This window comes from Scyliorhinus torazame, chromosome 1, assembly GCF_047496885.1.
Source record: "Scyliorhinus torazame isolate Kashiwa2021f chromosome 1, sScyTor2.1, whole genome shotgun sequence".
NCBI classification, from domain to species: Eukaryota; Metazoa; Chordata; class Chondrichthyes; order Carcharhiniformes; family Scyliorhinidae; genus Scyliorhinus; species Scyliorhinus torazame.
Genome location: NC_092707.1, coordinates 49,000,517 through 49,017,776, shown reverse-complemented (window position 1 = coordinate 49,017,776; position 17,260 = coordinate 49,000,517). Strand labels below are relative to the sequence as shown.

The following is a 17,260-nucleotide window of genomic DNA, read 5'->3' as shown; positions in this document are numbered from 1 at the left end:
GGAACAGAGCATTGTCCATTCTATTCCTGATGTAACTTGCCTCCTTATGCCGGGTGAGCAACAGCAGCAAGCAGGTACAGATTGTTCAGCTTAGTAGGTTTCAGGCAGCCTGCAATAGCTTTGTGAGCCATATGAAGGATGGTTTCCATTTTCTTGACATGGGGCAGCATTCCCAGACCAGGTAAATACATTCAGCTGCTGGATAGCACAGGGCAAGTGCATTTATTTGCAATGTTTGCAAAAGAGCTTCCCATTCAGAGTTGACCAACTTGCTTAAGATATTATTTCTGGCAAACATTTTCATCTTTACCTTGATGATATGATTTTTGATGCTCGGAGTGCAATCCAACATAACTTTATAGCAATATACCTTGGGAGTCATAGAACATAGAAAATACAGCACAGAACAGGCCCTTCGGCCCACGATGTTGTGCCGAACCTTTGTCCTAGATTAATCATAGATTATCATTGAATTTACAGTGCAGAAGGAGGCCATTCGGCCCTTTGAGTCTGCACCGGCTCTTGGAAAGAGCACCATACCCAAACTCAACACCTCCACCCAACGCCAAGGGCAAGCATGTGCCAGTGTTCTCCCATACCATGTACATTAACAGAGATGCAAAGAACTAATGTGCATTTTTTCAAGGTTGGCTACAGGTGGGAGTGAATTAAAGAACTTCACAGCAAATGTATTCTACTCAGGGCTATCTGATTCAGCATGCCTATGCACTTCTTTGGAATAGCTACCTTGTAGGTCACACTCCTGCCTCTTGGCACTGCAAATTCACAGAACCATACAGTGGTATCTGTTGCTGTTGGAATACAGGCTAGCTTTAGACGCTCTGGCACTGATATTTGGTAGAGGATGGATAGCATGATCATAAGAGCATTGAAATAGTCAATATGGATGGGGTATGACAGAGATAGAAGTACTCAGTCTTTGTGATTGGGCAGTGTATGGTTAGAAACTCAGGTTTTTGTCTGGGGGGGGGGGGGGAGAGAGAGAGAGAGAGAGAGAGAGAAGCAAGGTGAGGTAGCAAAACCCAGCAAGAGAGAATGGGGGGCAGCAATGAAGAAGGTGGGAAGTGAGTGGTGGGAAGGGGGGGCGAAGAACAAAAAACGGGAGCCAGAACGGGACACAGATAAGAGAACAAAAACAGGGGGGAGGGGGAAGCACAGGGAAGACAACAGTGGCAGCAACCGCACAGCGAGAGAACGAGAGGAGAAACAGGAAGGGGAAATGAGCAATGGCCCAGTTAGATGATCGGTAAAAAGGAAAGAATAGAAGAGAAGGGAGGAAAGACCCCTCCTATCTGGGTACTATTTCCTAGGGCCTATGTGTTTTCCTTTACAAGGGATTTACCTGTATCCATAACTTGTGCAAAACTGTATTTTAAAACATTTATATAAAAAAAAGGGAGGGCATCAGGGGTGGGGGGGGGGAAAAGAGTGGGGGGTGGGGTGGGGCTGGGGGTTAGGGAGAGGGGAGCTGGAGGGGGGGTAGAGAGGATTGTACGCTGAGTCAGGCGGCGACAGACTGTAAATAGAGAAACCCAAGAAGAAGCCTTTTTATACTGTTCAATAAATGAAAACAAACGGCAATGTATATAATTTTGAAAATGCCAACAAAAAGATTTTTAAAAAAAAGAAACTCAGTTTTGTGTCAGATTGGATGGCGAGGTGACGAACAGTCATCTTCAACCCGAGTGTTATAACCTGCCTGCTTACCATTGGCTGGGGACTAATGACAATCCCACAATCCTGTGGGAGTATGAGCTTCCCCAATGAGGGGGGGCGGAGAAACCATTAGTAAACTCCATGTATAAATAAAGCTGGCCAGTTTGGAACCAGCAGGAAGAAGTGTGCAGCAAGGGAAGTTGTTGCTGATATATATATATATATATATGTTATTGTAAATAAATGTTATTACTTTGTATCCTTAAAACTCGTGCTGGATTCTTCGTGGCCCTCACAAAACCGAGCAACAGATGATGACAGAAAATTTGAAAAAAGAGGTGACAGTACCCAAGGAGAGGAAATCATTTAACATTGTCAATGAGTATGGAGGTTGGGAAGGGAAATTGTGTGATCAGCAGTTCAGAGTGCAACAAGTGGGCCTCATGGAAAAGATCAGCTTGAAAAGGACATGAGGCCAACAGGGAGAGCTAAAGAAAGATGTAGATTCAAGCCTAAGGCAGACAACAATTGGAGGTAGATTTGAGACAGTTAATCAGATGGTCTAAATCTTAGTGCCAAAAAAGTCCATGAGCACTTGGATTTTGATTTGAGGTGAGAATAGAGGAGGGAGATAATTCTAAAAGAAATCTAATTTAATTGTGGTAGCTTAAAATATAAAAAAATCAGGAAACACTGCTTATTTTGAAAACACTGACTTGGACAACAAATTAAAAGCATTGATGCAATGTACTGGAGGTGTAACTATTGCCTGGCTATGTTCCAGATCGACTTAGTCAATAGCACTTCTACTGCCGAGTGAGAAGTTTGTTGGTTGAAGCCAACATTCCTCGTTCAATCAAAACTATTAACAGATTAACTGTTCATTGGCCTTATTTTCTGTTTTAAGAGATTCTGCGGCAACTAATATTTTCTTCCATTCCTTCAGAAGTAATTCATTGGTTGTGAAGTACCTGAGAAGTCCTGGGGACAGAATGTAAAGCAATGTAAGTGCACCATTTTTCCCTTTCTGGTACAAAACTCCCATTTCTCGTAACAACAGCTGTTGCTATTTTTAAGCTTGCCTGGTCAAGTCTCCCAGGCTAAAAACTACAGTAAGATGATATTGCTGAACAAATGCGAATTATGCCTTGCTATTCTTTCAAATATTCCATGAACTGACACAAAATCATACAGATTTCTCACATATAAACATTTTAAAAATGTACAAATCTGCCATTTCTAACAGATACTGCCACGCATTACAAATTGTGTACCATATCCATGTACTGAAAGTCAGTACATGGAACTGACTTTCAAAAACTTCATTCACAGGGCGGCACGGTGGCCCAGTGGTTAGCACTGGGACTGCGGCGCTGAAGACCCGGGTTCGAATCCCGGCCTTGGGTCACTGTCCATGTGGAGTTTTCACATTTTCCCCGTGTCTCCGTGGGTTTCACCCCCACAACCCAAAGATGTGCAGGTTAGGTGTATTGGCCACGCTAAATTGCCCTTTAATTGGAAAAAATAAATTGGGTACTCTGAATTAAAAAAACAACTTCATTCACATTAAATTTTATAGACTGCATCAGATAAATTCATATCCAACGAAGATAACATATAAGCTGTAAACATCTATTTTAACTTTTATTACAGCTTTGCAAATTTGTCAGTTTTAAAACGTGAAAGTATCTCAGGCTTGCTGCTGTCAGACCATATTAAAATTAAAATGGCATCCTAGCCATATATGGATATGCACTCTTCACAGTGAATTTTTCAGTCAATCATATAGAGATAAAAATAAAACCTCCTTGTTTTGTGAAATAATTAAAACAAAAAAAATTGCTGGGAATGTGAAGGGGAGGCAAAGAAAAGGGGCATAAATTTAGGTGATAGGTTAGGTTATTGTGATTGAAACATTCAGGTAATATTGCTGTTGTGATTCAAACAGTCACTTATCAAGGGCTGATAATTTCAGAGTAAATAAAGTAAATCAGTGATGGTATCACAGCTTGTGAATTCAAATGGATGCTCGCTGTGAAAAATATATATATATTTTTGAAAACATTTTAAGGCATTTATGATTTTACAACAACAAATACAAATGTAAACATAACTCAATAAAAAGCACCCCTCCCAACCAACAACCATACCCAGCCAATATGGCTTATACACACACAATTTCCCGGTCCTACCACCTCTTCTCGCTGATCCCGCCCAAACTACACTAATTCTCCTTTACCACCCCCCTCCCTGTTCCCTAACACCTATTGTATCAGCTAACAGTTTAGTTTTCCCGAAGAAGCTGATAAATGGCTGCCACATCCAGAAGAACCCCAACATTGATCCTCTTCGAGCGAACTTAATTTTCTCAAGCCTGAGAAACCCAGCCATGTCGCTAACCCATGCCCCCGATTTCGGGGGCTCCAAGTCCCTCCACGCGAACAGGATACGTCTCTGGGCTACCAAGGAGGCAAAGGCCAAACCGTCAGCCTCTCTCGCCTCTTGGACTCCCGGGTCTTCCGACACTCAAAAAATAGTCACCTCTGGACTCGGCGCCACACTCGCTTTTAGCATAGTGGACAGGAGATCCGCAAATCCCTGCCAAAATCCCTGAAGCTTTGGTCATGCCCAAAACATGTACACATGATTCGCGGGCCCTCCCACATATCTCCCACACCTGTCCAATACCCCTTCAAAAAATCTAAAATCTAATACAACCTAAATTGTATCAGGCTGAGCCTGGCACATGAGGACGTGTTGCCCCTACTCAGGGATTCTCCCACAGACCAGCTTCCAGCTCCTTACCTAACTCATCTTCCCACTTTCGCTTTACCTCCCCGATCTGGGTTCCCTTCCACTCCATGAGCTCTTTATAAATTTCTGAGACCTTCTCTTCCCCCCACTCCCGTTTTTGAAACTACCTCATCCTGTATCCCCTGTGGCGGTAGAAGCGGAAAGGTCGAAACCTGCCTTTGTACAAAATCTCTCACCTGCAGATAGCAAAACCCGTTCCCACCCGGCAGTTCAAACTCCTCCTCCAAACAAGGAAAGCTCCCATCGATAAACAGATCCCCCAACCTCTCAGTCCCTGCTCTCTGCCACATCCGAAACCCCCTATCCAAACTCCCTGGTACAAACCGATGGTTCCCACACTGCTTTGGGGGTCCACACCGACACTCCCTCCACTCCCATATGCTTCCGCCACTGCCCCCATACCCTCAGAGCCACCACCACCACTTGCGGAGCACCGAGCCAGCAAGAACAGCAAAGGTGCCGTTACCAGTGCTACTAAGCTTGTGCCCCTACATGACGCTGCCTTCACCTTCTCCCACACCGACCCCTCCCCCACTACCCACTTCCTAATCATGGCTATATTTGCCAGCCAGTAATAATTTCTAAAGTCCGGTAAAGCTCTGCCTTGTCCCCCGGTTCAGTCTAAAATAGTCCGAACTCACTCAGTTTGTCTGCACACTCGCCACTGGTGCCTGGTACTGCAATCGGCCCCAGTTTACAAAGCCCTGCCCAAACCCAAACCGCCCCAGGACCTCCCACAAATACTTCCACTCCACCCGATCAAAGGCCTTCTCCGCATCCATAGTGACCACTACCTCCACTTCCCTACCTTTGGAGGACATCATGATAACATTCAATAGCCTTCTAACTTTGGCCGTTAACTGCCTTCCTTTGACAAATCCTGTCTGGTCCTCCCCTATCACCTCCGGAGCACAATCCTCTATTCTGGAGGTCAAAATCTTGGCCAGCAATTTGGCATCTACATTCAGTAAGGAGATTGGCCTGTACGACCCGCATTGTTCTGGGTCCTTCTCCCACGTCAGAATCAATGAGATCGAAGCCTGTGACATTGTTGGCGGAAGAACACCTCGCTCCCTAGCCTCGTTAAATGCCCTCACCAGCAACAGACCCAGCACCCCAGGAAACCTCTTCTAAAATTCCATTGGGTATCTGTCTGGCCCCGGGCCTTGCCAGACTGCATGGCCTCCAATCTCTCCACTACTTCAACGAGCCTGATCAGGGCTCCCAGAGCCTCCACCAACCCTTCCTCCACCTTCGGAAACTCTAAACCCTCCAAGAATCGCCTCATCCCCTCCACCCCAGCTGGGGGCTCCAACACGTACAGCCGACTATAAAATTCCTTGAACACCCCGTTCACCCCTGCTGGGTCCAAGATTGTGTTCCCCATCTCTATCCTTTACTCTTTCTATCTCCATGACAGCCTCCCGTTTCCTGAGCTGGTGTGCTAACATCCTACTGGCCTTCTCCCCATATTCATACAGCTCCCCTCTCAACTTCCTCAAGTGCCCCACCGCCTTCCCTGTGGATAGCAGACCAAACTCCATCTGCAACTTCTGCCGTTCTTTAAACAACCCCGCCTCCGGGGCCTCCAAGTACTTCCTGGAGAATCTCCCTAACCAGCTTGTCCATCTCTGCCCGCTCCACCTTCTCCCTATGGACAGAAATCAACTCCCCCCAACTACTGCCTTCAGTGCCTCTCATACAGTTGCTGCCGAAACCTCCCGTGTCATTTATCTGAATGGCCTCCCTCATCCGCTAACAGTCCTACATCCAATCTCCAGTGCGGGTGCTAGCCCCCCTCCTTGCACACCCGTAAATCCACCCAGTGGGGCATGGTGCGACACACCAATCGGCGAGTACTCGGCTTCTTCCACCCCCGCCAGGAAAGGCCTATCCAGAACGAAAAAGTTGATCCGGATGTACGCTTTGTGCACAGGGGAGAAAAAAGAAAACTCCTTCGATCTCGGCCTCCAAACCTCAACGGATCTACCCCTCCCATCTGATCCATAAACCACTTTAGCCCCTTCGCACGGCTGGCACCCACCCTGTCCTCGAACTCGACCGATCTAACCTCAGATCTATAACCGTATTAAAGTCCCCCCCCCACCCCCCCTCCCATGATCAGTCTATGCAAGTCCAGGTCCGGAATTGTCCCCAACACCCACCTCAAACTCCGCATCGTCCCAGTTTGGTGCATAGATGTTCACTAATACCATCGGCATCCCCTCCAGCTTCCCTCTCACCATACCCTTCCCCCGCCTCCCGCCCGATGTCTGCCACTAGGCTCCCCATTTATTAATCAGAATCGCAACCACCCTAGTTTTAGAGTCTACTCCACAATGAAAAACTTGCCCCAGCCACCCCTTCCTCAGCCTAGTCTCATCCACCACCCTCAGATGCGTTTCCTGTAGCAATGTAGTGTGGCAACCAGAATTGTGCACAATATTCCAAGTGCGGCCATACCAAGGTTCTATACAACTGTAACATCACTTGCCAGTTTTTATACTCGATGCCCCGCCCAATGAAGGCAAGCATTCCGGATGCCTTCTTTACTACCTTGTCCACTTGTGTTGCCACCTTCAAAGATCTGTGGACATGTGCGCCCAGATCACTCTGACTTCCTATATTCCTAAGAGTCAGATCTCTCTGACTTTCTATATTCCTAAGAGTTTTGCCATTTATGGTATATTTCCCCTCTATGCTAGACCTACCAAAATGCATTACCTCACATTTGTCTGGATTAAACTCAATTTGCCATTTCTCTGTCTAAGTCTCCAACCTATGTCCTGCTATATCTTCTGACAATCCTCAACACTATCTGCCACTCCACCAACCTTAGTGGCATCCACAAACTTACTAATCAGACTGGCTACATTTTCCTCCAAATCGTTTATAAACACTACAAACAACAGAGGCCCAAGCACAGATTCCTGTGGAACACCACTAGTCACAACCTTCCATTCATAAAACACCCTTCTACTACTACCCTTTGTCTTCTGTAACCGAGCCAGTTCTGTATCATCTTACCACCTCTGATCCCATGTGACTTCACCTTTTGTACCAATCTGCCATGAGGCACCTTGTCAAAGGCTTTACTGTAAACATGTAAACAACATCCACCGCCCTCCCCTCATCAATCATCTTTGTTACCTCCTCAAAAAACTCGATCAAGTTAGTGAGGCACGACCTCCCCTTCACAAAACCATGCTGTCTATCGCTGATGAGTCCATTTGTTTCCAAATGGGTATGAATCCTGTCCCTGAAAATTCTCCAATAATTTACCTATTACCGACATGAGTCTCACTGGCCTATAGTTTCCAGGATTATCCCTGCTACCTTTCTTAAACAGCGATACCTCATTATCTATTCTCCAGTCCTCTGGGATCTCACCTGTAGCCAATGAGGATACAAAGTTGTCAGTCAAGGCCCCCGCAATTTCCTCCCTTGCTTCCCTCAGTATTCTGGGGTAAATCCCATCTGGCCCAGGAGACTTATCGACCGTAATATATTTTAAAAGATCCATTACCTCCTCCTTTTTGATGTTAACATGATCCAGACTGTCCACATACCCTACCCAAGAATCATCTTCCACAAAGTCCCTTTCTTTGGTGAACACTGATGCAAAATACTCATTTAGTACCTCGTCCATTTCCTCTGGCTCAACACAGATTCCCCCCCCCCACTGTCCTCAAGTGGTCCAATCCTTTCCCTGGGCACCCTCTTGCTTTTTACATATGACTTTGAGTAAATTTGAGGAGATAGACATTAATAGGTTGAAGGGTTATGGAGAACAGGCAGGAAAGCGAAGCTGAGGCCGACAGGTGATCAGCCATGATTGTATTAAATAGCTGAACGGGCTGGAGGGACTGAATTTCCTACTCCTAGTACTTATGGTGTTGGAGCTAGTATATTGCCATGGATAGAGAATTGGCTAATGGGCAGGAAACAGCAAGTGGGGAGAGGGGTTATTTTTTAAGTTTGTGACCTGTAACCAATGAGTTATGAGTTTCCACAAGGATCAATGCTGGGACCGCAAATGTTTAAAATATATATTCATGATTTTGAGGAAGGAAACAAATGTACTTAGCCAAATTTGCAATGACACTAAAATAGGTGGAAAGACAAGTTGGGAGAGGGATACAAACAGTTTGCAGAGAGATATTGATAGGTTAAGTAAGTGGGCAAAAAGGTGGCAAATGGATAATAATGTGAAGTTATTCATTTTGGAAGGGAGAATAAAACAACAGAATATTATTTAAATGGAGAAATACTGTAGAAAGCTACAACACAGGGACTTGGGGGTTCTTGTGCATGAAACACAGAAAGCTAGCACACAGGTGCAGCAAATAATCAGGAAGGATAATGGAATGCTGGTCCTTATTTCAAGGGGGTTGGAGAATAAGAGTCCGGAAGTCTTGCTGCAACTGTACAAGGTACTGGTGAGACTGCATCCGGCGTATTCGGAGCCGTTTTGGTCCCCTTATTTAAGGAAAGATATTTCATTGGAGATGGTTCAGAGAATGTTCACCGGTATGAAGGGATTAAACGGGTTGGGACTCTACTCATTGGAATTTAGCTGAATGAGAGGTGATCTCATTGAAACATATGGGATTCTTAAGTGGCTTGACAGGGTAAATGCTGAGGGGATATTTCCCCTCAAGGAAGAAGCTTGGACCAGAGGACACTGTCTCAGAATAAGGGAGCGTCAATTCTGACTGAGATGAGGAGGCATTTCTTCTCTCAGAGGTCGAGTCTTTGGAACTCGTTGCCACGAGAGAGCTGTGGAGGCAGAGTCCTTGTGTATATTTAAGACTGCGATAGATAGATTCTCGATCAGTAAGGGTATCAAGGGTTATGGGGAAAGGGCAGGAGAGTGGACGTGAAGAATGTCGGATCAATCATGGTCCTATTGAATGTCAGAGCAGGCTTGAGGGGCCGAACTGCCTATTCCTGTTCCTATTTCTTACGGTCTTATGCTCAGTACCATTCATAGAGATTGCAACTTAACCCCATCTCTTTCAAAGCATTGCTTTAAATTTTCTTTTCTATAATGTTCCCAATATTTTCTTACTCTATTTAATACTCTAACAGTTCATGTTAATCACCTCCGTCCAAGGTTTCTGTCGGGAATTGTTTTCAGAATGATCACAGAAAAAGTTTCTTCCCCAACCAAAAATAACCTTCAAGCAAAATAAATTGAGAAAACAATAACTTGTTTTCAAGAAGACAAAAGCATTAGTCTGCATACCATAGGTATTAGATAAATAAAATTAAACAGTTAGACACGTGATGTAGCAAACTAACCTGCTACAGTACATTGGTTTCTTCATTCATATTAATCTTTTGAATGGATTAATAGGAAATAATCTGATCCATCTTCACTGATCTATCCAGAGAAAACCTGCACCATCTAACTGCTTAAAAGATTTTTGTCTTCATCATCGTAACCGAAAACTGTGGAAAAGAATGGGAGCCCTAAATTTGATTTTCAGCAATTGGCCCTGTCTCGCTTGAAATATTGCTTCAAATTTACTTTTTCAAGAATGTAAAAGTACCAGAACAATGTACAGTTGTAGCATGAAACTTTCCAATTCTGCTCTACTCATGTTAACTATAAAGTTCAGCATTCAATCTTTCGTTCTTCTCAGTTAACATGTCTTCGGTCTCAATGACATGGTAATATCAGTGATCTGAACTCTTATTTTGTACCTCTGGTGCAATACTATGGGCCCAAAAAAGCAGAGATTAACAGGTGTACAAGAAATTATAAGAGACAGATAAGAGTCCAAAAAGAAAAGGAATACCATGGTGGAAGCACTTGTAACTTCTCTCAACTGTGCCATTGCAGTGGCTGCAAGGGCAGCAGGCAGCAATTAAGTGGACGTGGAGCAGGTTGGCCATCATTTGTGAGGCTTGCTAATGACTCAGAAGGTAGTTATACTGCTGAATTAGGAATTTCCTGCCAGCTGACACAGTGCCAGCACGCTATGAACAAGAAATTGAGGAACAAGTATTAGCAAACCTAGCTTGATACAGATTTAAGAAATGTCTTCAGCCTTGAGTGTCACAAAGCAAAATGCTGCAGTTCAACACTGTTATATTTCAGACAGTGAGTTCCTGATACCAGTCATCGAATGTTTATTCTGCCTGCACGTCCTAAATTGAATTTCCTCAAGAGAAGAATACCTAGAGAAGGGGCGAAACTGAGAGAAAATGAAAAGAAGACGGCACTCTAAATATGAAAAGTAAGCTACGGAATGCAATCTACAAAGCTATATTTTGCTTGATAAATTGCATAATTAACTAGCTTTAAAGGTTTTTGGCTACTGAATTTAATGCCTAGAGCATATGGTCAAATAACTGAATTTCATAAACTGGAGAGCATATGATCGAATAAGCAAGATTTCCAACAGATGTATTTATGAATTTAAAAGGACAAATTCAATTTGTATTTCTAATTTGTGCTACTGATCCTTGGGTGTTCCTCTTCATTATGTTCTGCCCTAGTTTTCAAAACATGGTAATACATGGACAAACAGAAAACCTAAACGCCATGTGGCTATCAATTCTAAAGGTTTCTCTTTGTCACTCTACTAAGAAATTGTTCACTTTTGAATCCACTGTCAATTCCAATATTCCTCAGTAATAGCTTGAAAATATTAAGGTAGAATTTTGAGAGCTGAAACAAAGTGGGGTTTAGTTTTTTTAAGATTGTTTCATTAAAACTGTGTGTACTTGAGGTGACCCTTCTAAATCTGCAAACTTATGTTGCTTTTGGAATAAAAAAGTTTTCAGAAAAGCTTACCTTCATCGATTATCTACCATCGATTTATCTCTACTCTCCACGACAGCTGAAAAAACCACAGGTAACTGAATCAGAGCACTACACTGGCTGCATTAAGGTTCAACTAAGGACAGTCAGTTTAGTTATTCATGAGGCTGCATGTTTTCACATCTTAATTTTGCTTAGGGAAAGGGTGACCTTTCCGCGTGTAAACCGAGAAAGGAAGAATTTTATTTAAATGGCGCCTATATGATGTTGTACAGTATTTTTACAGCCAAAGCGTAGTCTAATAACTGTTACCTTGTAGGCAAATGCCGCAGCCAAATTAGCATACAGCAGGGTCCCACAACCTGCAAACAAATGAATGATTAGATAATCTGTCTGACGTGATATTGGTTGAAGGATAAACATTGAGCAGGACATTGGGGGAAACTCTTCTGCTCTTCTTCAAATAGCATCATGGGATCATTTACTAATCAGGGATCCTCAGGCGCAAAGGTACTACCTACCACTGGACGAAGGCTCAATTAAATTCGTGGACATACTGCAAAATTTTCCATTTACATATTTACTTTTGATGCTTTATGTGCTTGTTGTTATTATGGTACCTTGATATCTGACATGTTGAAGTCCCTAGTTTTTCAATGATTTTTAAAATAGTAGGATAAAAATCAATTATATTTTGTTAGATCATTTAAAGTTAAACCCTGATAATTATCTGGAAATGCTTGTTTTGAGAACCAATATCCTCATGACTTAAAATTGAAAACAATGCTTTCAGGAGATCAATAGAATACGGTTTCTAGTCTGCCCTTTATTTCAATCTCTGCTAGAAAAAAAATCAATACACAAATCATCTATCATAGTCCTCACACTGTTGGTGCTTAGTACAGCAGTTAAATAGTCAAATAAAGCAAATAAAACTATTACAAATTCATAGCATGCACTTTGAAAATCTGTGTCTGGCACACCCTTCAAGAGCTTTTACTGAGAACACTGCACTGTGATTAAGGTTGCAAAATCCACTACTGCAGCAAACATTTACTGCATCAGCAACGGTGCAAATGATCGATAGCATATTCCCAAGATACGTACAGTGTGCTGTCGGAACTAGAAAAGATGCAGGCAATGCACAAAATGCAATAATCAAGTGAGATTTGATATTTCCTTCGGTCATCTTAGCACACTGAACAAAATTATCATCCAACGAGGTTTTCTACGTTGCTAGCTTTGACCTTGACGGCTAAACATCATTTGTTACTTTCCTACTGCATACATTATGTAAGACAATTAAATTTAGGCAGCTAAATTTAACAACTTGCATTTAAATAGTGCCTTTAACATCCTGTTACCAATCACAATTTGACACCAAACCACAAAAGGAAATATTATGACCAGCGATCTAAGCCTTGGTCAAAGAGGAGTTTTAGGGGGCACCTTAAAACCAGAGCGAGACAGACAGGTTAAGGAAGGCAATTCCAGAAGTTATGCAGTCCTGGTTGCCAATGATCGAGTAATGAAATATGCAAAAGACTAGAATTGGAGGAACACAGACATTTTGGTGCAATAGAGGTTACAGAAATAGGGGTGGAAAGGGTAGAAAACAAGGATAAGTTTAAAATCAAGGCATTGCCAGACCGAGGATAAATTTGGGTCAGACAGCACGGGGTAATAGGTGAATCAGACTTGGTGCAAATTAAAACATGGACAGTAGGGTATTAGATGAGGTTACAAAGGGTGCAAGGTGGAATGCCAGACAAGTGAACATTGGACAGTCAAGTCTTGAGGGAGAAAAAAAACATGGATGAAGGTTTCAGCAACAGATCAGTTTTTCTTGTTTGTTTTATATTAAAAAATTTAGAGTACCCAATTCATTTTTTCCAATTAAGGGGCAATTTAGCATGGCCAATTCACCTACTCTGTATATCTTTGGGTTGAGGGGGTGAGACCCACACAGACATGGGGAGAATGTGCAAATTCCACATGGACAGTAACCCGGGGCCAGGATCGAACTTGGGTCCTCAGTTCTTGTTTGTTTTTACAATGTGAGAGTCGTTGGCAAGCCAACATTTGATGTTCATCCCTAATGGACCTCAAGAAGATGTTTTTTCCTGGATAGTGTCAAGCTTCTTGAATGTTGATGGAGCTGCATTCATCCAAGCAAGTGAGAGCATTCCATCACTCACCTAGCTTGTGCCTTGGGACAGGCTTTGGGAAGCCACGAAGTGAGTTACATCATACAGAATACCCAGCCTCTGACATGCTCTTGTTGCCATAGTTTTTATGTGGTTGATTCAGTTCCGTTTTTAATCAATGGAATCCCACAGGATACTGTTGGTGGGGGATTCAGCGATGGTAATGCTATTGAACGGCAAGGGGAGATGCTAAAAGAACTTGTTGGAAATTATCATTGCCTGACAAATGCCACTTGCCATTTATCAGTCCAAGCCTGAATGTTGTTTAGGTCTTTCCACATTGGGTACGCACTGCTTCAGTATCTGAGGAGTTGAATGGGCTGAGACAGGAGTGGGATTGGTCTTTCTGATATCGGAATATCAGTGTGAGAAATCAGAGATTGTAAAGTGGTCCAGAGAGGAGGAGGTGGTAGGGAGGTTGAGCTGGGCACTGTCAAGATACATGTGGTATCTGTCAGGTGGTTACAGTTTATTAATTTAGAAACTAAGTTTGGCAAGCTATTCTCTTAATCGAGAACGCTTACATTGTATTTTGGAAAATATGGCGACAAGAGAAATGTAAAACTGAAAATATCAGTGGATGTCAGATGCCAAAACATGAATGTTACAATTTGGCTTATTCAAATACAGCTATGGAGAACCAGTTATCCAAGCATCATTTGTAGTTTTCTCACCCTTTTCTGGATTCTTAAATTCTTTATAAAAGTAAAGTTTGTCTTATCTAATTTTTCATCTATCATAAGTTTCTTCTTTCTTTTCTTTTTAACATTCTCACTTAACAACAGATACAAAATCCTAAGCCACAGTCCAGAAATCTGCACTGCCCAGTGCTTCAGATGAAATCTGCCATTCACAATGTGGAGAATGCCTGGTCAGCATTCATAGATTATCATAGAATTTAGTGCAGAAGGAGGCCATTCGGCCCATCGAGTCTGCACCGGCTCTTGGAAAGAGCACCCTACCCAAGGTCACACCTCCACCCTATCCCCATAACCCAGTAACCCCACCCAACACTAAGGGCAATTTTGGACACTAAGGGCAATTTATCATGGCCAATCCACCTAACCTGCACATCTTTGGACTGTGGGAGGAAACCGGAGCACCCAGGGGAAACCCACGCACACACAGGGAGGTTTCAAGTGGGTTTCCCAGTGTTTTGTTGAAAAAACACATCCAACTACAACAGGTTTGCAACAGAACAGGCTGTGGATAACAACCAAGATGCAAAAGTTTGGAAAGATTGGGGGAGGAAAGGGAGAGGGCATATGGAGAAAATATGGGTATTGAAATCATAAGTAAGATAGTCATGTCTTAAAGTAGACAATTTATATTTATGTGCAGAGTATTAAATTACAAATTAAAGCTGCCCATCCCCAGAACCATTTCAAAACTAACTGCCCAGCTCCAGAATCCAAGACCAGAGTTTGGTGTAAATCCACAACTAAGCAGAAAGAGGTTACCCTTTCCTGACTAGAGCCGCGTGACTCAGTGATGTCTGCTGCACTTGACATTGATGGAATCACTAAAAGCACAAATTCCTTATTCTGTCGCACAAAAAATGTGTAACCAGAATAGAGCCTTCACATTTCACATACCTAAATGAAAGAGATGTCTAAAATATTTATGGGCATGTACACCAACAATTGTCATGTCACCAGCGATTTCCAACCTTAGCCCTCATCACTAACTTCTAGCTCCAACCACAAGTCCTAACATCCACTAACCCTAAACCCACTAATCCTAAACCACTAACACTAAACCTAAACCAAAAAATGACCAATTTCAATAGACTCTCCACACATTTAAAAACCAGCTGAGGTGAAGGTGTTGAGCTAATACTCCCTAACTTGTATTTTCTGCATTTGGATTACTGCACACATTGGATTCCAGAACTCTTGGCAGTTATGTTTGTTACTGTGGATGAAGGAAGTCATTATGACAGAACAGTCATTAACTGTAACTGAGAAATTTAAAAAATAATTACAAATCAAATTTCTTCTTACTTTAATCAACATGTCGTATATTAAACTACAAATTTGGAACCCTGAAGTATTTATATCAAAATGAATTTTACACAGCCCTTGAAGGCATTCATTCAGCAATACAGGGTAAATTGGGTTTTACACTCTACTACTCCGATTTCTACATTTAAACAGCTTAATTTTAGATTCATTTCAATTTATTTGCTACAAATTCAAAAATGTTCAGCTTAGAGGACACAAACTAAACCTATGAATCCAACTTTTTAAAAAAACTTTTCATAAAGTTCTTTGTAAGCAGTTCACAAATTAATCTAAAATAGCCACAGGGTATTGTACAGTTTGAAGGGTTATGTTGATATCTAACAGTTTTATGTATGACTAATAAGCGTCTTAACTGGCACAAAAATAGTGTGGTTAAACATAAAAGCCACCGGTGTTAATATCGTGAGTTAAGAATACAGAAGGGCTTGGGGAATTTGCACTGGGAGCCTAGTCAGACCGATGTCTCAAAACACACGTCAAAAACTCTAGAAAACGGTTTGCTATTATGCACAACTAGTAAAATCTCCTTCCACAATCGAGTATTTTTTTTTTTCATTTATGGTCTTACAGAAGGAAAATATGATGCGTGCACAACAGAGAAAAAGTTTCCCTCTTGTGATGATGAAAATGCGCAAGAATCTAACTCGTCATTGCCCTTTGGATTTGACAAGAGGATTGCAGAGGTCTTATATTGTCCGCCTCCCTCCCCTTGTATTAAATGCAATATTTTAAACAAACAAAAAAACTGTCGTCTGTTGAGGTCGGCTGGTCAACGACTCAGCACGAAACGAGGAGCCTGATGTGAAGCACAACGCTGCGCTTTCAATCTTTTAACCAACACCCCCCACCCCACCCAAGGAAGGCAGGCAGCTTAACAGGTGCCACACCGGGGTCAGAAAACATGGTCTCTCTTCGCAGCATCATCGTTGACAGAACGGCTGAGCGTGAACCGCTTTACATTTTAAAATATATTTAAGTGTGTATTGCTGTAAATATAACAAACGCACTGGGAGTGGAAGGGGCGACCGCCATTTTAGGAAGGCCGCTCAAAGCGCCGGCACTGTCAGCCTGCGGCAGGCGGGCGGGCACACAGTACTCACAATGAAGGCTGTCATATCGCTCTTCAAATTCTAGCCGCCCCCCCCCCTTCGACCATTTGGCGGTTTATTGGTTAAAATGCTAGCATCACATCCACCGGCTTGGAGGACGTTGTTGTTTTGTGTGTTGCTCGTCATCAATTTCAACCGGATGGCGAAGGCTGAACACGTCACCTTCGGGACACGAAGCGACTCGGCATCGCGCGGCGGCGGAAAGTACCGAATGCCGCGTTCGGCTCGCTCGGAAACACCACAAAAGGTGGGCTCTATCTGTCGCCCGGTGGGTGCAACGCGCCGGCTACACTTCCACGTCCGAGGAGAGAGCGGCTGCAACTTCAGAGCAGAATCCATTTTTGTTCACCGGCCAGGGTTTATACTTTGAAGGCACTAACACACCCATATAGATATTGCTAAATGCCTGTAAGGGTTCTAAACCCATCAGGGTACATGCCCAGGTATTATGCAGTTATTGTACAAACAATTGTATTGAAATGCTGCCACATTAAAGATTAAGTGACCTGTTTCTGTGGTGGAAGAGAGGAGAAATCAAACCATTTTATTGTGTACAATTTTAACAGTTTCATTAGATTGATATCTAATGAATAAAAAACATTATCTTTCACAAGTTCCTTAATATTGTAGCTGCCACAAGACCGGAATTTGCTATTT

The 17,260-nt window shown here is 42.8% G+C and overlaps 1 protein-coding gene across 6 annotated transcripts in view; it reads right to left on the bottom strand.

The window, feature by feature from the left end:
• LOC140402449 (uncharacterized) overlaps window positions 1–16,763 on the bottom strand; it is a 134,008-nt gene extending 117,245 nt beyond the window's left edge. For 3 of the 6 annotated variants that reach the window (XM_072490284.1, XM_072490421.1, XM_072490439.1), the window contains exon 1: window positions 16,595–16,763. In XM_072490284.1, coding sequence (XP_072346385.1) covers window positions 16,595–16,609 — 15 coding nt within the window. In that variant the 5' untranslated portion in view covers window positions 16,610–16,763. Of the gene's footprint in view, window positions 1–9,795; window positions 9,946–10,046; window positions 10,063–11,296; window positions 11,343–16,594 lie in introns of those variants that run through there. The other 3 variants (XM_072490367.1, XM_072490486.1, XM_072490430.1) reach the window with 2 other exon arrangements.
• Between the last annotated feature and the right edge of the window lie 497 nt (window positions 16,764–17,260).